Source organism: Punica granatum, chromosome 4, assembly GCF_007655135.1.
Source record: "Punica granatum isolate Tunisia-2019 chromosome 4, ASM765513v2, whole genome shotgun sequence".
Classification (NCBI taxonomy): Eukaryota; Viridiplantae; Streptophyta; class Magnoliopsida; order Myrtales; family Lythraceae; genus Punica; species Punica granatum.
This window is the reverse complement of record NC_045130.1, coordinates 19,534,256-19,558,421: the sequence shown is the minus strand read 5'-3', so window position 1 is coordinate 19,558,421 and position 24,166 is coordinate 19,534,256. Positions and strand designations below refer to the sequence as shown.

Sequence of the window (24,166 nt, the reverse complement as noted above, 5' to 3'; positions counted from 1 at the left end):
AGTTTAGGTCCTTTTGACTTGCATAAGCAACGTGGCAGCATGCTAGTACCCTTTTTGGCACAATTTTATTTGCGGTGACTCAAAACATCATGCAATTAAACGCAGAGATTGTTGGAGGCATCGCCTAATAGGAGGTCAGTAGCCGCGGAGCTCCCAATTGAGCTTACCCCTTCTATCTCTTTCTGATGAAAGAATCTATATACAATTTATAATGGTTTGATCACTTAATGAGGTTTCACTACGTGGCATTACAAGCTTCTCAAATGCTTGACACATCGGTTCACCAAGAGTCACCGTGTATCAAGCATATGAGAAGCCTATTTAAATTAATTCACCTAAATTCCTAAATTTTCTTACTCTTAATCTTCTTATTTTAAAGTTAAATTTAATCAAGATTATTAAAAAATTACACATACTTGAGGTACTAATACGTATTTATATATAATATATAATGATTAGAAAACTTATAAATGAAAATTTATGAAAAACATTACTAATATTAAATATTTTTAAAAAATGTACAAAATTACCTGGACATAAGGCACTAATACGTATTGGTATAATGGTTGGAACACTTGTGAATGAGAATTTCAAAAAGAGTTACTAAAATTAAATTAAAAAAATACAGAGACGTGAGGAAGTAATACTTTTTTTTTTGATAGGCAAGATGAAAGGTAGTAAGACGTATTGGTATAATACATAATGTTACAGTGAATGAGATTAGTGGTACGTGCATCACAGGTGATTTCTTTGCTAGTATACATAAACATATACATACGTGTGATTCACGTCTCCCTAAATTATTTATATAGTTATTTTTATATCTATAATGTTTTGCAAATTCGTCTCCACTGAGGCCCCTCCATGAATATAAATATGATGTTTGGGTAGCTGAAATCACACAAGTACTGAAGCAAAGATTCCTCTCCATTGTTCACTCAAAAGTTTCATTCAGTATCAATCCCGGGGGCCTCAAAACATGTTACCTTATTGTTGTGAGGTCATTTTTCTCCTGCTACTCTGTACAAATATAGCTGAGGCCGGTAGAAGATTTAATGATGAAGAAGCAGCTGCTTCTCGGGGGACAAACTGGGCAATTCTAGTTGCGGGATCTTCGGGTTATGTTAATTACCGCCACCAGGTTATTGATCAGAGATGGAGCCAGTTGGTTTATAATGGACATATATTTTCTATTTGGTTGTACGTACATGAGCTATTTAAGTATGTAAATTAATATTTGGTTTGTGCCCCTACGAATTTCAGGCTGATGTATGCCATGCATACCAAATTCTGAAAAAGGGAGGGATGAAGGACGAGAACATCATCGTCTTCATGTACGATGATATAGCTCACAACGAAGAGAATCCGACGCCAGGCATCATTATCAACAAACCCAACGGCCCTGATGTCTACGCTGGAGTTCCCAAGGTTCTTATTTCGCCTTCTTTAACATGATTTATAATTGATCTACTTTAAGTCTTTAAGCAACCATATGCAACGATACATTCATACATATATATATATATATATTGTGTTCAACAAAATTATTGAATATTTATACTTTTCTTGATATATAGGATTACACGAAAAGTCACACCACTGCGCACAACTTCTATGCCGTACTACTTGGCAACAAAAGTGCTCTCACTGGAGGAAGTGGGAAGGTGGTCAAGAGTGGCCCTAATGATCACATCTTCATATACTACGCTGATCACGGAAGTCCTGGGTTGATAGGTCAGTCAGTCAGTGAACTCCATCATAACCCAAATAACTAGTGGGTCTTTACACAGGTGTTATTACCTCCGCGCGTTATTGGTGCCATCAAAGCTGGAATAGATCGTTGGCTCGTTACTCATTGGAATTGGTTGATGTTGACCGAAACTAATAATAATACGTACCCCATAAACATAAAATTGCATTAGCTCAGATTTTATTCAGGCTAACATCCGATATGGCGCAAGAGGTTTATATTGCATCTCCCTTAGCATATTGATATGAAATTCCCGGTAAAGGTGACGTTTCCGGCGTTTACATCGGAATCATATATATATGTGATAGCCTAAAAACTCTTTGCTTTGCGTGTGTATGGGTCTTTTGGTCAAAAGTATATGACAAATGCTCGCGGCTTCCCACTCGCATAGAAAAATTGTCTCGTTCACAATGTGCCAATAGCAATACGCATAGGTTGCGCATGGCAAATATCCACATGTTGGACACTAAGTCAGGTTTGGATTTTGTAGGATATCTCATATCCAATTGACGGTAAAAAAAATCCAACCTAACTTCATTTAATTATTTATATTTAAATAAATGACTCGGAGATGGTGTTTTGCATTAGTATTATTGCCCTTGACTGAAAGACCATGAGATTCTAATTAAGTTGGATTCTCAATATTAAAACTTCCTGCGACCCCTTAATTTTATTTCATTCTTTTCTAAATTCACGAGCCTCACTTGTAAGCCAAAAAATGAAAACTTTTTATATAGCTCAGTTTTCCAATTTTAATTATCAAGCAACCACATCCTATAGCCGATCATTATGTATGTTAACCAATAATATTATTTGCTATATTAGTTCTGTATTATAGTGGAAAGCATTACATCGTTTGTAAAGATGTACAATATATATATATGTATGTATGTATGACATGAACCATGAACGCGTATATCACACTAGTGATCTGTGGATATGCACGAATAACATGAATCGATCATCAGGGATGCCCGTCGGAGACTATGTCTATGCGAAGGATTTCATGGCAGTTTTAAAGAAGAAGCATCAGTCCGGATCCTACAAGAACATGGTGATATACGTAGAAGCATGCGAAGCTGGGAGCTTGTTCAAGGGCCTCCTCCCAAACAACTTCAACATATACGTGACCACTGCCTCAAACCAGGAGGAGAACAGCTACGGAACATATTGCCCCGGTGACGATCCTCGGGCATCGAGCTCTAGTGAAAATGCTCGGGCTTCAAGCCCTGATGACTATGGCACATGCTTGGGCGACCTGTATAGCATAGCTTGGATGGAGGACAGGTACATCGCATATATCATTATCTCAGTATTTTATATTAAAAAGTGCGGATTCTTTTTTATCAAAGTTGAGAATAATTGGAATCTCAGGAGTCCAGGACCATACAATAGTATCAAAGCAGATAATAAAATCTAATCTCAATTACTTATTCATGTTTAGAGCTATAAGGGATATTCACTTATAGTTCAAAAATTGTGAGTATTTACGGAGCAAAACTCTTTCAATAGGGTTATCTCAAAAACTTGAACTAGATTTTTCCCGATTAGATTATTGGTATTCTCAATTTATTTGCTGATACTTATCATATTTTTAGGTTGGATTAGACTTGGTTTGAGTTCAACTTATCCTAGGGATTAATCTTTTTAATCCCTAGTTGGGTCAAATTTTGGGGCATTAAATATATGCCACAGTGTATAAGCCTCTACTTAATTCCTTTAGTTAGCTTTTTCGAGTAAACGTCATAGTTTGGTTAAAGATGCACTTTCTTGCCTCGTCGTGGGATGAAAAGAATTAAGAGCACGGTTGTTACATATAATATATTAGAAACACAAGTGACGAGTTATCTTAAACTGAGTTAATTAGTGATTTATTTTATAGGTAATATTTTTTTTGGGGACCCCACTATAGAGATAAGTTATTCTATTAAAAAGTAATATTTTATGCTTTAAGAAGTAAGTTGGTTGTTGTTTGACAAGTCACATTTTCGACTATATTTCGACAGCTAACCATGTGTTGACTACTAAATGGAGAACGCCAAAACTGCGCTCTCTTACACCTCTAAATAGCATCTTGTGGTAAGAGACAGGGCAACGGTCCCACACAAGAAATATGAAGCTTGGATAATAATAGGTTAAAGATTTAATTTGATTTTGAAGAGGTGAATACAAAAGTAGTTGGAAAACGTATATGAGAAAATTTGAAGAAGAAGATAAAAAAGTAATGATTGTGTTGAGAAATAAATGTTGAAATTGAGGAAAAAGTAATGAATAGTTCAAAGAATTTAGTATTAAAAAATAATTTAAATAATATATAAAAAAATGAGAAAGAATTTAAAGAAAAAGATAAAAAATAATGATTGTGTGTTGAATTGAGAGAAAAGTTAAGTTAAGTTAAGTTAAGTTATATTTTGTTACCAAACAAAGCAGTCATCGAAATCAAAATATAAAAAAAATTGAATTTTTTAGCAAATAATTAGATTAAACTTGTTTGGTAAACACTAAAGAAGATGAGTAAAGAGGGTGTAGTATATTGATGCATGCCTTCGTTGTCAATTAAGAGTTTGCAAATTCGATTCTCGTGGTGGGACTATTTGTACCATTTTATTGGCTAATAAGATTTTTAATTCATTACTATAGGCTTATGACCTTCCTTGTAACTGAAAAGAAAAATACTAAGTTAAGAAAAAGAAAAAAAACAGTTTAATCATTAACTAAGTGAAAACTTACTTATTAAAAAAATAATTTATGTAATAGATAATAAAAAGTATGAGAGAGAATTCGAAAAAAAAATGATTGTATTGTTGAATTGAGGAAAAAGTATTGAAATTGAAGAAAAAAATGTTAAATAGTTTAGAGCTTTCAGTATTAAAAAATTAATTTAAATAATAGATAAGAAAAAGTATGAGAAAGATTTTGAAAAAAATACAAAAGTAATAATTGTATTGTTGAATTGAAAAAAAAAGCAAAGTAAATTAAGTTTAATTTTGTCATGTAGCCAATGGGCCATTTTTTAAAATTTTGCACGGATATCAAATAGTTTTCATTTGCTCGAATCAGCAATTAGGGAGGGAGGGGGGAGAGAGAGTCGAGCAACTGTTGTAGGGGCGGTGATTGCTCCCGACATCAAGTGCTACTACTCAAGTGAGGTTGTCGGTGAGCCTAGACGTTGTCAGCGACCTCTCCTAAGTAGTGGTGGCCAGTATGGTGGGCCACCACCATTGGAGTCATCGCTATCCCTTCCTCTAGCAAAGAGTGTGAGTTGGAGACAGGGAGATCTGAGCGATAAGGCTCCGTCCGTCGACCACCTCACCAATGGTGACGGAGCCCCCCAAGTCTTGTAGAGAGAGGAAGACCAATCTAGTTGGTGGTGGCCTCGCCCACTACTGCCCAGTTTTAGGTCGTCGATGACTTTTGGTATCACCGACAACGACCTCGAATCGGGGCGGTGGTAATCAGCATAAGAGCTGCCACCGCTTCTCTCCCTCTCTTACATTGTTCTTCGGATTCTATTCTTTTAATTTCATTTTATTTTATGATTCTGAAAATATTTTTAAAAAAAAGTGATAACAAAGTTGAAAACCGAAAAAATTATGTTGTGTTAAGTATGTACAAACAAATTAACTTAGGTACATAATGAAAGTTTTTTAAGTTTTTAGCACATAATGAAAGGTCCAAACAAGCATCACCTCTATGCAGTAGCACCTGCCTTTCATTTATAACTTCTTCTTTTTTTTTATAAGCAACCTTTGATTTATAACTAATAACTAGCTATTAGATTTTTTAATTATAGGGGAAGCTCATAAACATATTACAATAACAGGAGAATTAAAGCAAAGTGGCACCTGCGAAAATCTCATTGATGTGAATTGAACTTGAGACATCTTCATTCCGAAACAGCGACTTATGCTACTGCACTGAGTCTCCTCTTTCAAAGCTACTAGATTTGAATTTCATGAATACAGTTCCTCTTGGCTGTGCTCATTTATTTTTCTTTCCTTCTTAGCATTTGATATATGGCAGGACCAGAGTCATATGCTTCCTGCATATCAATTTTTCATTCTACATGGCACCTATACTAATATATATATCTCTTTTCTGTTTGGGATCAATGTTCACATTTCGAGCAGTGATGGGCATGACATGCATCAAGAGACATTGCAGGCGCAATACCAAGTGGTACGTTAAAAAAGAAAAAAAAATTGCTTAATGCTTTCCGTAATATGCAGGGTTAAGTTCTTGTCTCTACTTCAGATCAGATCCATATCCCACCTGCATCATAGTATCTATTTCAGTCTAACACAAATGATCGTTAGCATCATGAATATTCACCAAAAAGAAAGGGAAATATATATATATATATATATATATATGTATATATATGTACGCATGAATTGTCAGAATGTGAAGCGAGCAGGGATGAAAAAGGGTAGTCAACCTCTTGCCATGAGAAATGAAGTGAAAACAGTCGCAGATTTTCTTTCATTTTCCTCTAAGCATAGATTGCGATATTGCAAGTTGCTATGTGCAATTCAAGGCAGTTCCAGTCAAGCAACTAGATTTTCTTTGCGCTTGTTTAAAACCGGGGGCATTCCCAGATCTTATATCAGGTACAGCCTAGAGGTTAAGGATTATATAAGTCGCAATCTGCATGCATCTGTTGCAGTTATGGACGTCTATACTCAGTACACAGTACAAGACCGACCTTCCTGGATTTGGTCTGTTTGTTTTCTGGCTGGGGCTATGGCATGTTAACTTAGTGCTACTTTTTCCTAGATGTTGCTATATGTTCACGGACGGGATGATTTCATTTACAATCACCACTTCCATGAGCAGGTTAAAAAGAGGACGACCCTATCCCATGTCATGCAATACGGTTATCTCGGCATCGAGGAGGAATTCCTGTCCAACTACATGGGTTCTAGTACGAACAAAGGTCATGGTCCTGTCAAGCCATCACCTCCTCTCACGTCAAGTCCGATATCAGTGAGCCAACGAGATGCCTCTCGGCTTTACCTCCAACACAAGGTTCGTTTCTTCTTTATTTCCATTTTGGAGATTCGAAGTCTTTAAGTAGTAAAATGATCAATGACTATTAATATGCCACAGGACATGCTATAGTTTGATCGATCCCATAATTAATTGAAGAAAGTCGAGAGGATTATTAGTTGCTGTGTGTTTGATTATGTGTTCTTTCTGTTTGATGGATAGATCAAAAGAGCAGCCGAAGGTTCTCCTGAGAAGTTGCAAGCCCAGAAGAGACTGCAAGATGAAATGTCTAACAGAGAACGAGTGGACCGTACCATCAAGTCTATTGAAGAGGCCTTGTCTAGCCAAAACAGCGCGATTGGATTGAATGCCGCTGCTCGACCTGCAGGAAAGCCTCTAGTAGATGATTGGGATTGCTTCAAGAAGCTTGTAAGTCTTCCCCTTCGTCGATTAAATGAGGCTTCATTAACCACAGTACGTAGATCAGCAACAAACTCATAGATCCTATCATGTTTAAACTCTTGTGTTTTCTTTGGTTTCTTATATAGGTGAGAAAGTACGAGCAGAGCTGCGGAAAGCTTTCCTCCTATGGAAAAAAGTACACGGGAGCATTTGCAAACATGTGCAATGCTGGAATCGATGAAGACCAAATGGCTTCGATCTCCAATCAAGTTTGCACTTAGTCGTTAGCTAAAGTTCAGTTATATATAGACTGAGCTTATATATGTACCAAAATAAAATCAAAGGGTCATAATGAAAATGCAAACAACCAATCGTGCGAGTTGTCCTAGGCCCAGAATAACTACACGTACAATAAATGTAACATATCTATATATCCTGAGCCAAGTGTGATATGTCCTCTGTTGCAAGAATTGACATATCTATGTTATATGTATCTATTTTTATACGACTATATAACTGTCCCCTGATATTATTATTATTATTATTTTGGGTCAAGTCCCTTTGTTAGTTTCATCAATTTAATTCAAACAAATTACCCTCATTAGCTCCACTTATATCGAAATGAAAACCATAAAATGCATCTTGTTAAATGACATGCGTCTAGCAAAAGAGGGTGTAGCGAAGTGGTACACACTCTCGCCTCTTATTCTAAAGGTCACAAGTTCGATACTTAGTGGAATTACGTGTGCCTTTTTATTAATTATTTAGATTTCCCTTTCATTGTGTTAGGCTTTTGGCCTCATTTGTAACCGAAAAGAAAAATGACTATGCTTCCTGTTAAATGGCATACTGTTGCTCATCTTTAGTCCTGTGGGGGGGGCTTGGTATTGGTTGTCTCAAGGATGTCAGCGACGCGTTTCTTGCTTACCATATGCTGGGGCCCTATCACAGAAAGGGAGCGGTTGTGGGCTTAAGTGCCACAGCATAAATATGATGATTCTTTTGCGGTGTTGCCAAGTTTTCAGAAATGTGATATTGCATCCTGGCTATAGATTCCCTTTCTCAGGTTTGGCTGCGTATTGCATATGGTGTTGGATGGAGTATTGGTTCGGGTCATCGGGCTCAGTTTTTGTCCAACCATTGGGTGCCTAATCGTGTTACTCTCCTACAGGCTATCTCTGGTATAATCCCAGAGTCTTAGCGTAACTTGACTGTGTCTCTTTACTGATCATACTGGGAGTTGGCAGTGGGGTTTTTTTTGCAATTTCTTCCAAGTATGACGTTACTGGTGATGGTCACGATTATTCCAGTGAACTGGGAGCGGGGGATGACCATTCATTTTGAAAGTTCACCTTGAATGGGTCTTTCTCTATTAGTTCTGCCTATAGGATACTGGCCTGAGGCGAGTTAAAGAATGAAGGAGTGTCATGGAAACTAATATGGTCATTCATACATGGTAAGGGCCGCAGTAGATCAGGAATTTTCTTTGGCTTGTTAGCCACTAGAGATTACTGACGATTGAACATAGGATGCGAAGAGGGATGGCTCCAAATGATTAGTGTTCATTATGCGATTCGGCTGCAGAGTTTGTACTGCATGTGCTCTGTGATTGTCCGCGGGTAAAGCCCATCTAGAGATGCTCAGTTTCGCAGGAAGACCAGGTGGGGATCTTCTCAGGGTCGGTTGAATAGTGGTTGATTAGGAATCTCTCAATGCCACATCCGTTATCGGAAGGGTTTTCTTGGGCATTGATTTTTTGCGTTGGCTGCTGGCTCTTCTGGATGTGGTGGAATAATACATTGTTTGAGGAGCAGTTTGTGAGACCGGCTAATGGTGCTGCTGTGATCCTCCGGGTTGCTCGCCCCTTCAATTGTGGGATGGCTGATTTTCAGGAATCAATGAATCATTCATATTCGACGGCAGCATGTTTGGAAAGTAATCAGATGGTTCCTGTCGGAGTAATCATTGTTTGAAAATTACTGCACATGAGCAATCAACTGCAATATTTTCCAACATATATCCAGCTCAAAACAAACTTTTCCGGCACTTATAGGCCGATTATTCTCCAAACCAAGCAGTACGCTAATGCTCCCATCTCTCTGCCTATTAAGAGGGACTCTATAAGAAGGCTGATACTCGACAATCATCAGAGACGGTCAAGATCAAATCCGACTCAATCGACCCCCATGTCTTGACCAAAAAGGAAAAAGTACGGTCTATGGATCCACCAGCTGTGATCTTGAAGGAGCGGTCTTTGTGACCTTGAGGGCGGCGGGTACCCGGGGTCCCCTAAATCAGATTAAAGTCCATTATTTGACTTAATTCGATTAATAATATGACCTCTTGTGTGTAAATTGGCTAAAAGGGACAATCATGTACATCAACACATGTCACGGGGATTAAGGGTGATTAACCCATGATTAATAAAATCGGACAAAAATCATAAAACCGTGAATAAATGTGTAAATATAAGGGGGATTAACTTAGAATTTTTCTAGGTTACAGACCCTAAGGCCATTTTCTCTTTTCGGACCTTAGGCCCATTTCTAGGCTCACTGTGTGAATGTTGGATTGAATGTATGGCCCATATATGATCGGCCTGAATGTATGGCATTTTTCATTCTTTCTTAGCCAGAATGTGTGCCCCATTTTGAGTCGGACTGTATAATTGTATAAGCACGTATACCTTGCGGAGTCTGTAATTCATCCTTTAATTTTCTTGTATATTTGCAAATGTAGACCTGACCATATGATTAAATAACTCGACTTTAACGAATAAAAAACGTTAAAATTATTAGGAGCCTCTGAGGGTACCGAAAGGACGAGTTATTTTCTTGCAGACCTCTAATCTTGTAACAAAGCCCCCGGACTCATTTCTATGGTTAGAAAGATCGAGTTGAAGTTAAAATCCTTAAGCGGTTAGTATCTTGACCCTGTAGGTGACTTTAGGTGGCTCACCGGCCAAATTAAACTGTGTAGTGGTGACTCTAATCCCGAATTGGGTCCCAGGCCACGTGTATTAACAGAATACGCCGAAGTCAGCGGCGGAGACCTGGAACCTACTCACGCGCGACAGTAGTAAATGACAAAAGATTGTACTAATTAATATTTCATAAGTGTAAAAACTAATATTTCTTCCCGAAATTTTTAATTAAAAAATCACCCACCCATTTACACCCCCGCCACTAATCTTAAATTGAATTATTAATAATTATAATTAGATAGTCATGATCACGATATGATATGCCTTAAATGGCTCGCTAATTTTAAGTGGATGACCTTACTTACAGGTGGGGTTCGATATTCGGTGAAAGCATCTCGTTATAACAGACAGGTCGACAAGTGAAAATTAATCTTAGTCAATAGACTTGCATTACCTTGCATTTTACCAAAAAATAAGACATTTCTAAATCATAAATAAAAGAGACTACTTAAATTGGTGATAGTAGGTTTGTTTACCACTGTGGGATAGTTTTAAGATATTCGACACTTGTAATTGGAGAAAATCCATTGAGAATTTTATCGTTTAGTGGACTAACCTTGCTTAAACATACTTTAATTGGACTTGTTGGGCCTTCATATACTAGTGGTGCATACCGAAAAAAAAAATTATATATTGACATTAAATAAAAATTTAAAAATTTAAAATAGAAAAAAAGAAGAAGAAGAAGAAGATAGCCCAAGAAAATTAAAATAAAAAAAATTAGAAAAAAAATGCCAAAAGAGAAGGGAAAGAAGGGAAAAAAGAGAAACCAATACGTTGCTTCCTAAGGTTTCAATATTGGAAATGTTTTAATTCTTTGTAATTTGGTTGTGCCTAATTAATTAAAGGTCAGGGTTATTTTCACAACTATCATTGGTGTTGATTATCCAGCAAAAAATCATTGGTGTGGATTGACTAAGATATTCTCATATCCCCATTTTATGCTAACTTATTTGGGAATCCCTAATTCCATAATTCTCTATACCAATAAATACTTTTTTCTTAATTTACCTTATAAATCATGTCCTCTCATATGTTCTTCAAATTTTCCTTCCCATATTTTCTATCTTCTCTCTCCTCTCTTAAATCCATCAATATTATCTTTATTTATCTTTATTTTTTCTTTTACAAAAATTACATAGAGTTTTATTATCCCTAATTTATATAAATATATAATATATTTTGAGATCTTTCTCTAACGATGATATATTTCATGACCCCTAATTTATAGAATCAGATCACGAATTCCTCTCTTCTATTTGTGACAGTCATGTGCCTTTTCTCGGTAGATGACTGACTTACTTGTTAATTTGTATTAATATATGAATCTATTAAAATCTCAGAAAATAAAGAGATTTTTTGGGTAATTTATATCGAATGATGAGGAAAAGAAAAATAATAGACAAAGGTACTTGGTATATGAAATGTAATATGAAAGGAGAGAAATTAGTGATTGCTCAGATAATCCGAGGAATAGAAAGTATATACGCGTCTAAAAAGCTTCGCTAGCTGTAACAAAATATAAATTGAAATTGCAAGTCTTGTAAAGTTAAATAAATAAACAAATAAGATAAAGATAAAATCTAATGTGATCATGGATCTGGGAGAGAGAGAACATAATTGATATAGTAAAATAGGAGATAAGACTAGTGGGAAGAGAGAATTATGAAATTCCGAGACTACTCGAAGACTTACTTAAAATGTGAATAAGAATAACTGAGTCAAGCAATCGATAATACTTGTGAAAATAAAGATTGGGTTGTGAAAATATCTTCGCCCTAAACTAAAACTTTACAAAATATTTTTATTGCCAATTCTTTTTTTACCATTGCAGAAACTTTTTTTCTAAACAAGATTTTGGTTGGTTTTATATTGTGGCATCGCATTTTCACCCATTTTTCGCACTTTGAAGGAATATGGCTTCTGGTGTGATTTGGATCGACATCGAGTAGAGGCCCGAGATTGAGTATTGGACATATAATTATTGAAGCCCATGGATACTTGCTTTAAATATTGAGGCCCATTGTGCAGCCCTTGTTTAGTAGTAGTGGTGAAGGAAATTAATGTGGCAGCTACGTTTGCTTAGGCGGCAAGCATTCAATATTTACGATAGCTTGTGATTTTAGGTAGTAAAATAGATGGGACAAATTCTCCGATACTCAATAGAATATTTTGTCTTAAAGATTTTAGGTGGTCTCGGTGGTAGCTATTTCCTTTTGAATAATATTCATCTATAGTAATTATAGGCATATCGAATTTAGGGAGATTTCATCGGGTTTCATGTACACGTCTACAAATACGTGTGTCGAAGTTCATTGTAAAAGTCCTTGACCAACTATCTATCGTACCTTACTTATCTATCTTTATCTATCTTTTCTTTTATCACAATTTACATTCCCGTATCGTTACTTTTCCTTGCACCTTTACCTTTCCAAACTTTTATCTTATCTTACGTTTCCTTTCCTTTCTTGCACCTATACCGCTTTTCGGAGAAACCCAGTTAACCTTCGGGGGTTGTTCGGTGCCGATTCGTCGGCTTCTACCTATCTTGGCTTCCAAACCGAGATAGTCTTCGCGAGTTTATATTCCGGCCTAAATTCCCTCTTTTTGGCCATTTATAGCTGAGACCTATTACTTGCATGGCCTTGCTAGCCGTGTCTCATCATCCTTGGACACCCAAGGCCAAATATCCTGACACAACTTGGAGACGGGACTTCGTTTCGCACTCATATGGATACGAAAATGATGAAAAAAAATTGGATTCAAGTGTCTACTAGTCACCTTTGCTGAGGTTTTAGCTAAAAATTGGGTTCATTCGGTTAACTCAGCTTGGTGGCCTGTTTTTAACCGAAATTCAACCGAGATAAGTACATCTTAGTTGAAATCAGTAGCTAGGCCTTTGACCACTTCCTTTTCAGTTCCGGATCATTTGGAGAAAATAAGAAGTACGTATTCCACTATTCCGATCTTGAATACTCGCTCTTGACTCCAACTTCAAATTTTCTAAATTCACTGCTTATTAATAAAATTTTCCATGTCTCCTCCTCCATTCTCTACTGGATTCACGAGCCTCCATTTGTATAATCTACATAGGCACCAAACTGGCTTTTCTTGTGCATACAAACATCACCAATCGAATTGACAATTTGACAAAAAATAGAACTTTGATATCAGTCAGATCCGTGACCTATATTTATCCAAAAATTTAAAAATAAAATAAAATCCCGCGAACTAAGAAGGGTAGATTTGGAATTTCAATGCTAAGCAGGTGGTTAGACCAATTTTGATTCTTGTCTTCCTCGCTACTGTTCCCCCCTTCCTCTCCGGCTGACTCCCATCCCATCACTCACTCACCTCTCGCCATAGCGATCCCATCCCCAACCGACGCAGCAGACAACCGAAAACTCACCCCATAACTCCCCCTATTTCTCCATACAAATAACAACTTACCCAACTGAACAGAGGGCCGAGGCCAGTCTTCTTCTTCTTCTTCCTCCTTTTGCAGAGATCTTGGGTACCCAATTCCCGAGACCCACCAAGAACTCTGCTTCTGCCCACCCAGAGCATAAATAAGCATATCTCTGTAAGTGTCGGTGGCAATGGGGATCGAAGGCATGGTGGGGTCGCCGCCGCAGGCGTTGCTCGAACGGCTCAAGGATTACGGCCAGGAGGACGCTTTTGCTTTCTGGGACGAGCTCTCCCCTCCGGAGCGCCACTCCCTTGTCAAGGACCTCGAGGTAAATTTGTTTTCCCAGTTCCTGATTTATATACTTTCACGCGCGTCCTTTGCATGGCCGCGTTTTGATTCTTCGAGCTCACGTGCAATGTGATGGAGATTTGGGTTCTGTTTGATAGCTTCTGCGTTGAATTTTCCGAAACTGAGCCGGGATTTTTTTACTCTTTGCCATTGTCGTGCAGAGTTTGGATCTCTCGAGAATCGATCGGATCATTCGATGCTCCATGAGATCTCAAGGTGACGCCTCCCTCTTACTGGGGCGGTGAGTTTGTTCTTGTGCGTCAATTCAGTGATCACTGATAGGGTGTTTGCATTTTCTAGGGCTGCCGGTGGCGGCAATCGAGCCGGTTCCGGAAAGTGATGTGTCGGCTGTTGAAGGAAGAACACCGGAAGAGAGGGAGAGATGGTGGAAAATGGGCTTGAAAGCAATCTCTGAGGGAAAGTTAGCTGTCTTGCTCCTCTCCGGCGGTCAGGTAGGAAAGCTTTCATCTTTCATCCCAAAGTGCTTTCTGTCTTGCCGGGGGGAGGCAAAAAAATAAAAAAATGGTTTCTGGGTGACATGACCCATATTTTCCTGCACTGGGTTTAGGCGAATTTGCCATTAATGTGTTGATTTCCGTCTTAGTTGTCTTTCAGTTGGTACATTCTTAGATTGCATCTACATTATGTAGGCTCTGCAAAAGACCAGTTTTGTGGAACCTCAAACCGGTAGTCCAGATTTCACCCGGCACAAAAAGCACTGTACTTGCCTAAATAGCAGGGTGGCATTACTTAAGCTTTTGAGATGGACTTTCTTTCTGGAATAACCCTTTACCCGCATAATTATAACTCCACCTTACTACCAAACAGAGGCCATTTTTAATCCCAGTACACTTGTCTTTTTCATTCGGTATTTTTTGCGGATTCTCTTTTGATTAAATCTGTGGGGATTTGCTCTGCTAGATGAAAATGACAAAAGGAAAGATATTATTTATGTTGTTCTCTCCAACTTTTAGAGCAAAGATAATATTAAAGCACAAGAGGTTGATGTGGCTTTTATCTGTAATAATGATTTGCTTAATACTTTTTATATCTTCACTCACTCTGTTAGGGACACATAAAAAGTAATATCCTGTTTAGGGGGGTCTTTTATAAAGGGAATCTCTTACAAACCATTATTAAGGTATTATGTGGCTTTATGGAATGTTCACTCAAGACATTTAGGTATAGATATGATAACTTTATCAATCCAAAGAGCAATGATTATGATTTGAGCTACTGCTTTTTATTATAAGAAGCTATAATTTTTTCTCTTGCCCTTACTTGTGGGTGGGTGGCGCTGGTTGGTATGACATCCTGTCAGAATCAGTAGAATGTTGCTTTCTGGGATCGATCCGGTGATCTGTTGAAATGTCCACCTAAGTTCTGAAATACCAAAAGTTCAAAAGTATAAAATACTCAGATGATTATTATTCCTCTCCTCCTCCTAAAGAGATATATCATTGGGAATGACATTATGCCATTCTAGTGTTGGTAGAAACCTGCCACATTTTTAAATTGAATGATTTTTGTGTAGAGTCAGGGAACTATATCCTATTGTGGCAAAGAGAAAATTTTGGTAAAATTTCATAGGTATTGGGAATTTCCCGTCTTAATCTCAGTGGTCCTTCATGAATTAGAGTATCTTGATGAACATTATCTACAAATAGATACTGCTGAATAAATAATTTTCTGGATACTATTAGGCTTCACTAGCTTAATTTCTCATAATCTAGGCTAAGCTCATCAGGAGGCGATAACACAGCATTTTTTTTTTGTCTGGATTTGTGATGAGCAGAAAATTGTAATCGGTCTTTTTCTCACTCCTGACAATAAAGGAAATAAAAGATAAATAATAGAATTCACATATGATTTCAGATCTTATTGCTAACCTTAGAGTGTCATGATTGAGAAGGTGATTCCTTTGTGAGAAATTCAATTCTAAGCGGAAAATAAATTTGTAGAATGCTCTTGTTCTACTTTCATATATTTTGCCACTGTTGCAAGAAAATTGCAGTATTCCTAAGGGACTGGTGCTTCACCCATTGGAGAAAATATTTCATGCTTCATGGATCTCTTCCTAACAGAAATTTAAAATTGCCCTTTTCGGCCACTAGTGTTCCCTATTCCCAATTATCTGTAACCCATTTCACTTTATGTGTTGCATCGTAATTTTCCCCAGTAAGTTGATGGAAAATCATGTTTAATCAGTTTTAAAAAGTCAAACACAGAATCATTTTTGTTATGGTTCAAACAATTTTGTCATTCTGGATACATGAATTTGCCAAAATATTGCAGAAAAGTGATTGAAAGCAGTTTATAGATCTGCCCACATCCTTTTAGAATAATTCAGAATATGCATTTATACTCCTGGCCATGTCTTTACATAAGTATTTGTCTTCTCTCTTTAGGGTGTTTCTGACACTTTGTTTTCCTTCTATCAAAACATAAATACAGGGGACAAGGCTCGGAAGTTCAGACCCCAAAGGATGTTTCAGTGAGTATTTGCTGAGTTGTTTTCCCCCTTTCTCCTTTCTGAAGGAAGTTGCAATATTTGACTAGTTGTTATGAACATTTGAATGATATTCTCTATTGGACTCGTAATTCAAATGATCCAACTTTTCGAATTTTGGCATTAAGCCAGATTTCTATTTGCCAAAAGATGACTATTACATCTTGCTTTGAAATGCAGACATTTTTATTTTCATTGTTTAGGTTGTTTGTAACATAACATATTCAATTTTGATATTTTTTCAGTTTGAAAATTAATGTATCGATATTTTTTTTAAATCTATATTTTTCAATTTATGAAGGACCTTATAAATCAGCATGTCATACTTTGAATTTCTAAAATCCTGATAATCCTGTACAAAGCAATACACCTCAGTGTCCGAACTCTATTAAATGATCACATTTCTTCTGTTTGAGCACTGAAGTTGAACAGGGTAAAAGTTGAATTGTATTATACTATTACATAGGTAGTAGTCCTATGGTAATTATTTTTCTCTAATTATGTTTACCCTGTGGCCTAACAATTTAATGTTGGAGAGCAACTTCTTTAATGATCACCACAGTTTGTTTGGGAGCATTCACCACCATCTAGCTACTGTATCAAAGTGTTCTGTTCTTTAAGTCGGAATCTCCTTATAATTTTGTAATAGATATCGGACTGCCATCAGGCAAGTCACTATTTCAAATTCAAGCAGAGCGAATTTTGTGCGTCCAGAAATTGGCTGCCCGAGCTGCCAAAGAGGGTGAGATATATTTCTCCTGCTGTTCTATCTGCTCCTCAATCCACGTTTTACCTGTACTAATGGTCATTGTCTGCAGGTTCTGTTGCTTCTGTCTCAATACATTGGTACATAATGACCAGTCCCTTCACTGATGATGCCACACGCAAGTTCTTTGAAAGTCACAAATATTTCGGGCTTGAGGCAGATCAAGTAAGATGCCGCTTGGTTATTCTCTTATTCTGTTTCTGGGTTATTTCAAAATGTTGCAACTCAAATGAGTATGTTCCCCTTTCTTTGTGGGAAAACCTTTTACCTTACTCTTGAATGGCATCCTGTACAGGTGACCTTCTTTCAACAAGGTACAATGCCATGCATCTCAAAAGATGGCAGATTCATTATGGAGACTCCATACAGAGTATGATTCTGTTTCTCTTAAATATTTAAAGATCATTCCAGGGAAAATCTAGAATGTATGAGTTTTCTCAGTAATGATTGTTCTAGTCAGAGTTCTAGTTTATAAATCTACTGGAGTTTGGGGCTTGTTGACGGTATTCAGGTCTTGAGGTCCTACTGCTTTAGGCTATGCAGCAATTGATGGTCATTGCATTTCTGGTCCGTGTTTAAAAAAGAACATTTTAAATATTGAAAACTAGAGTCATAGACTGTTGCCTTTGCAAGAGCTGACTGTTCATTTTCTCTCCTTTGATTTCTTTAGTAGTGAGCAGCTTCAGAGATTGACTTTAACAGACGTCTTTCCATATGATTTTATTATGGAATTCTTTTCCAAGGTTGTTCTGTTCTCTTCTGTGCTGGCTTCTTCAGCAGTGACTCTGGATCTTCTTGACTCTGGATCTTCTTGAACGTTGTTATTCCTAATATCTGGGCGTCCATATTTGGATCCCTGTCAACAGCACTTAGCCCTTATTCATGTCATGTAGACTAATATGGGCTCTAACTTTTTCCTTGCCCATGGGAAGTGTTTTGCTGGACCTAGTTGGTAAATATCTCCACCTCCATCCTGGTCCGATTGCATATTGCCAAGGGACTTTAGTTTTGTAGATGATCTTTCCCTTGGTTTTATTTTCAACGGTAATAGGAAAGTTCCTAAACCCACCTCAGCCTGTATTTTTACTTTCATGGAAATATCTAGTTCACGTGGACTGCTTTCAACCCACAGTTAAGTTTTATATGGTACTTGCAGTGCGTGCACCTAATTCGTAGAAGTTTATTGCTTGATAGACTTCTGGTGCCTGTGACCTTTCTAGATTATTAATAACACTAACATGATATTTTACGGCATATTCAGTTTTTCTGCATATATGTAATGTGAATTGAAATAAAAAGCATATTCTGGTTGAAATTTGTTGCATTTCTTTAATTCATTCAATGTCTTTTCTTAGCCCTTTTTTTCTTTTCTGGGAATGAGATGGTTACTAGTATCGGCATTTGCTGAAACCAGGTTGCCAAAGCTCCAGATGGTAATGGAGGAGTATATTCAGGTACTTGATTGAGTTGTGATGGCGAATCTCAGTTTCCCCTGATCCATTCTTAATATTCCCTACCTCAGACACACTTTTTTTTTTTTCCTTTTCCTTTTTTCCCCTCCCTTTTTTAGCTCTTAGATCTTCAAAACTATTGGAAGATATGGCTGCGAGAGGCATCAAGTATATAGATTGCTATGGAGTGGATAATGCTCTAGTAAGATTTTCCACTAAAATCTATACAGTGATTGTACTGTGGAAATATCGATCTTGTTTGCTAATTGCTCTTTTGGTTGGTAACAGGTAAGAGTGGCTGATCCTACTTTTTTAGGTTATTTCATTGAGAAAGGTTCAGATGCTGCAGCCAAAGTTGTCCGTAAGGTGAAAATATATCTCCTGATTAATCTTGATTTTTGGTGATTCATCTTTCAAAAACTTGATCAGTAGTCCCTCAAGTTACTTTTTAGAGAGTTTGCTGTTGATGTTTCAAGTTCGTTTTATGCAACTTTTACGCACCTGTCTGTTTCCATCAATTATGTAAAGTTAGTGCTTGAACTTCTTACTATGCTTGAATAAAAGAAGATCATGTAAGTTTGAATCGAATGCATGATGTTGAAAGAAAATCAACATATAAAGAGTGAACCTGTTGTCAAAACTTGTTACATAAGCTTACTCCACTGGAGACATGAAAAGCTTTTGGTTTAGTAGCTTTAGAATAAAAAATTGGATCTATTATTCCAGTACATTTATTCAGGCTTCAATTTTTAATATCATATGTGGTTCCATTACAGGCATATCCTCAAGAGAAGGTTGGTGTGTTTGTACGGCGAGGTAAAGGTGGACCACTTACTGTAGTTGAGTACAGTGAGTTGGATCCAGCACTAGCTTCCATGATAAATCAGGAAACTGGACGTCTTCGTTTTTGCTGGAGCAATGTATGTATTATTCCTTCCTCTATGCTGCTTGCTTGCTTTTTTTGCATCTTGGATTTTTTTTTTTGCATCATTGTTTGCATTTGTGATATAAGCCCGTTACAGATTACTTGGTGAGGCCACTTTTAAATATATATATATAAGAAGGTCATGGGTTTACTTTTTGGAAGTTTTTGTGCACACTGAACGCTACGGCCCAAGTACTGTCATGCTGTTTATCCTCGTCTGGTGCCAACACTTCTTTTTTGTCGAGATTCAATTCCGATGCGCTGTTTATTCATAGTTGTGTAAAATAACTGAATGCTGATGCGTCCTGACCCATTGATTCTTCCCTTTTCTTCTGAGAGTTAGCTCTAGCATCAGCCGGATATTGCATAGGCTCCATTTCACTGAGACAAGGTGACCAAATTGTCAGTCCTCGCAAAGATTGGTTATGAAACCAAGCAGTGAACTAGCTATTATCTCTTTTTACAATTTGGTGCCTCTTGTTTAGTTTTTGTGAACTTGCATTCCACTTTGACACTGTAGACCTGAACCTGGTAGAAGTTGCCATTTTCCTTTCTACAGGTCTACTTCTTCCCACAGTGTCCTATGGGGTTGTAGGAGGGGTTGTCAGTCGTAACTCATATGTAACAGCTAGTGATGCGGAGGCCTATATAAACTGTGGGTGGAAATTAGCTAAAGGGATTCCGTAGTATCGGCAATGAAGATGTGATTCTCGATAGATTGCAATGCAACGTAGAGGATTTTCTAGCTCACAGGAAAAGGACTCTAATTTGTTATGTAGGAGCTCCTACCCATTAATTTGTTATTAGCTGGACAGCTCGTTCTGCATGGAACTCTTGGTCTGGATAGTATAAATTCAGCTTCTGTATTTGGCATCGTTCTCTAATTATTACCTATGGCACAGTTACAAATTAATGCTTGAACATTGACTGGACGTTTATGTTCCTAAACTGATTGACATAAGAGCATGACTTCACAGCCTCAAATTGAGTGTCGCGGGTTTGTCAATGCATGTGTTGAACTGCAATGTGTAACCCAGGCTGAACTTGGAATTTGATAGTTAAATCCCACAATTGTGAAATTGTGGTTTGACTCAACCATACATAGAAAGCCAACCATGGGTTCATGTGTTTAGCAAGGGTGCAATGGATTATTTTGGATAATGTAAAAAATCATTTAAGTAAAATTAAGGAAAATGAGACTGCTTGAAAGCAATAGCCGGCCAATCAAATGGGTTCATCTAGTCTGCTATTTAAGCTATGAAGAATTCTAGTGTTATTTGTTACATTTTATTTATTGTCATTTGACTGTTGGCATGGTTACTTTAGGTTTGCCTGCATATGTTCACATTGGATTTTCTCAACCAAGTAGCCAATGCCCTCGAGAAAGATAGCATGTAAGTGGTGCGATATCTACATCATTTGTATCTTTTTCCTCATTGAAGTTTGGTCGATGACACTCATGTTGTACCAATAGGAAGTGTTATCCTTTTACAAAGACTTTCCAGTTGTGCAGCATTTTTGTTGGCCAAATAATATTATTTTGTTGATAAGGCTTTGAATGACAATTTGTTTATATATGTTTTCATCAAGGTGTTCACATGGTGGGGCTTATCTGAATTTCCTCTGCCTATCAGTTATGTTGCAAACATAAGTTTACAAAACATGATGCCCTGTTCGAAATTTTAGAATCAAAGCTACTTCAATTTCAATATTAGACCCTCATCCGCACTTCGCACCTTTTTTTTTTCTTCTCCTTTAGTCGTTCTTTTGAAATATAATAATAATTTCTATATTTTTTTATTCTATATACGGATTACCTTATAAAGTTTAAAAAAATATTTTCATTAATTTTTAATGTTAAAATAATAATAATAAATGGGGGGAGTAGGAAGTGAGAATTTTTTTGGTGTTTATAAAAATGTAAATTTTATCAAATTATCCTTTTAACTTCCAATAATTTAGTGATGGGCATTTCTAGAAGAAGGAATGCTACCCCAACTACCTTGTCTAATTTGTAATATAGATATAATACAACTGAAACTTGATATAATGATATATGAAAGATTGGTCTAGGAGGCTTAAGTGGAGGCTTCTGGCATGACATTTTCATCAAATGATGATGGAATTTGCTATGGATTAATCTGCTATCTTAAAAGGGGTTTGAACTTGTAATAGTTTCAATTCTGGTGAACTAGGACCAATAGACATGGTGCATGATTGGTGCGGGATTTTACCTTCAATTGCATGCAAATCCATTAAGTCCATTCATCAACCTAAATCAACTTACAACTCCAAGAGGTTTGGCCTTAGTGGTTAAGGAGGAGCTTATCTACACCCCGGATCACGGATTCGAAACCCCTTGGAGCTACCGGAGTGCCTATAGGGTGATTACCTACTCCATGGGCCTCTACGAGTTTGCGGAGCCCTGGGATTAGTCAGACGAATCCTGGACACCCTGGGTCAACTCACTGGATAGTATAACTTTTATAACGGAGAAGAGCTGCCAGAAATTCAACTGCACTCTTTCTGTAGAGCACCGATTATTGAAGTTATATATTCTTTTGTGCGATAGGGAACAAGTGGGAGGGGATGATCTGTTATCTATCCCTGGACTTGCATAAAACTTGTTTTTGGAAAATGATCTGTACTCTCTGAAGCGTAAATCTAGTGTAAAGCTAAAAGGGAGAAGAAAACATGAGAGAGATGAACTAGCAATGCAACTGCAATCCACTGCAATTATTTTCTATTCTGCTAATGACCAAATTTGACTTCAAAATTTTTGTTACTAATGCTTTACTTCATTTCCCTTTCCGGGAATCTGACCTCCATCTTTAATCATTCTAGTAATATTTAACTTTGCATTGCTTCTAGATTTAATGGTACTTGTTGAACCATTTTAAGCCACATTTAACACCGATTTATAACTGCAGTTACCATCTAGCTGAAAAGAAAATCCCTTCCATCCATGGGCACACAGCAGGGATGAAAATGGAGCAGTTTGTATTCGATGCATTTCCATATGCTCCTTCAACAGCCCTTTTTGAGGTAATTCTTTGGTGTTGGTTTATCTATTCTGTTTAGTTGGTTTTGTTATACTATTTAGTTCTTAAATTTTTTGCAAACTACTTAGAATGTACTTTTTATTTTTTTTAAAAAAGGTTGTTCGCGAAGAAGAGTTTGCCCCAGTTAAAAATGCCACTGGGTCGAGCTTCGACACCCCAGACAGTGCTCGACTGCTGGTTCTTCGGCTCCATACTCGTTGGGTGGTGGCTGCAGGAGGCTTCTTAACTCATTCAGTCCCTCTTTATGCAACAGGTAATTACTAATTGATCTTCTTACGTTTAGGTGTCCTATGGCAAGATTCACCTCCTTCTTGCATTTCTACTAGTGGGTCTCTTTTTATGCAACCGGTAACTAATTAGTGAGTCTTGTGAAGTTTCCTATCACAAATTTTACCAACTCCTTGCATGTCTCATGGACGTGGAAGTATCATAGGAGCAAATTAGAGTTGAATGTAAGAAAATGTAGGTGTTCCTGTTTTGTGCAGATAAGCTAGCGATTCTGGCTCGGAGGTCATTTAAGTATATGGAATCGAATCACAACAAATAATCTTCTCTTGTATTATGAATTAGTACCTGAAACGGGAAAAAGAGAATTTATATGCTTCGAAAGAATCCAAGAGTTAGATATGCTATTTTGAAGCTCCTGATTCAATGGAACGTGTTCCTCTTTAAAAGATGCATATATATTATGTCATCGGACGCTTTCTGATATTTTCATCCACCAGGCGTGGAGGTGTCACCCCTTTGTTCATATGCTGGAGAAAACCTCGAGGCGATTTGTCGGGGAAGAACATTTCATGCTCCTTGTGAGATAGCATTCTAGTTAGAGCCATCATGCGTGATGGAAACTGGGAGATGAGGCTACAATTCGTTGGATATCAATTGTTTTTGTTTATATGGGCGGCTCTTTTTCTTTCTTTTTTTTCCCCGGTGAACTGCTTATATGAGTGATGGTATGATGATGAGTTGTTCCTTTTTATTTCATTTTATTTTTTGTTTTATGGGTTGTAGAATAAAAACATAAAAGAAGGGAATAAAAGGGTCTATGCGATTCTTTCATGGTTCACGATGATGCCTTGTTACTCTCCCTAATGTGGATAATTTGTTTCCTAATCGAAGATATTGCTGAGCACTTAGTACTATTCAAACACAAGTATTGTATTCCAATTTCCGGCTGGTACTAAAAAGAGAACGACGGCTCGAATGCCAACAGTAGTATTGAATTCACCATTTGGTGTCAACACCTGAGCCGGACTCTTTGTATTTTTATTATCTATTAGTTATTACCTAAACTAGAAGGAGATTTGCCCATCACGTGGGCTAATGTTTTGAAATGTAATAGAATTGAGAAAACCTAAAATACAATATTTTAGTAGTGGTTAAATAATATAAATTGAGATCGTAATACATAAGGTAAGCAATGTAATTTAATGTAGGTGAGGAGATTAGGAGAAAAATCTACAAAAAGAAGAAACTAATTGAGGTTTTTCATTTTGGCATTTCAATAATAATATCTTAATAAGACTGAGATTCTTATAAAAACAAAAATTGCAATTATAGACGTCCCTGAAC

General features: G+C 37.1%; 2 protein-coding genes across 2 annotated transcripts; both read left to right on the top strand.

Moving 5' to 3' along the window:
* Positions 1 to 885: 885 nt before the first annotated feature.
* On the top strand, positions 886 to 7,685 carry LOC116204787 (vacuolar-processing enzyme-like). The gene is made up of 8 exons (XM_031537076.1): positions 886 to 1,141; positions 1,264 to 1,428; positions 1,578 to 1,734; positions 2,719 to 3,037; positions 5,881 to 5,929; positions 6,587 to 6,778; positions 6,962 to 7,168; positions 7,288 to 7,685. The coding sequence occupies exons 1-8, from the start codon at positions 980 to 982 to the stop codon at positions 7,420 to 7,422; spliced, it is 1,386 nt and encodes a 461-aa protein (XP_031392936.1). The 5' UTR covers positions 886 to 979; the 3' UTR covers positions 7,423 to 7,685.
* A 5,745-nt stretch (positions 7,686 to 13,430) lies between these two features.
* On the top strand, positions 13,431 to 23,660 carry LOC116204926 (UDP-N-acetylglucosamine diphosphorylase 1). The gene is made up of 15 exons (XM_031537301.1): positions 13,431 to 13,861; positions 14,043 to 14,097; positions 14,182 to 14,333; positions 16,336 to 16,375; positions 17,040 to 17,132; positions 17,209 to 17,321; positions 17,452 to 17,526; positions 18,571 to 18,610; positions 18,727 to 18,809; positions 18,896 to 18,973; positions 19,384 to 19,527; positions 20,859 to 20,926; positions 22,463 to 22,577; positions 22,691 to 22,847; positions 23,320 to 23,660. Exons 1-15 carry the CDS (start codon positions 13,724 to 13,726, stop codon positions 23,415 to 23,417), a joined length of 1,449 nt encoding a protein of 482 aa, XP_031393161.1. The 5' UTR covers positions 13,431 to 13,723; the 3' UTR covers positions 23,418 to 23,660.
* The last annotated feature ends 506 nt before the right edge of the window (positions 23,661 to 24,166 follow it).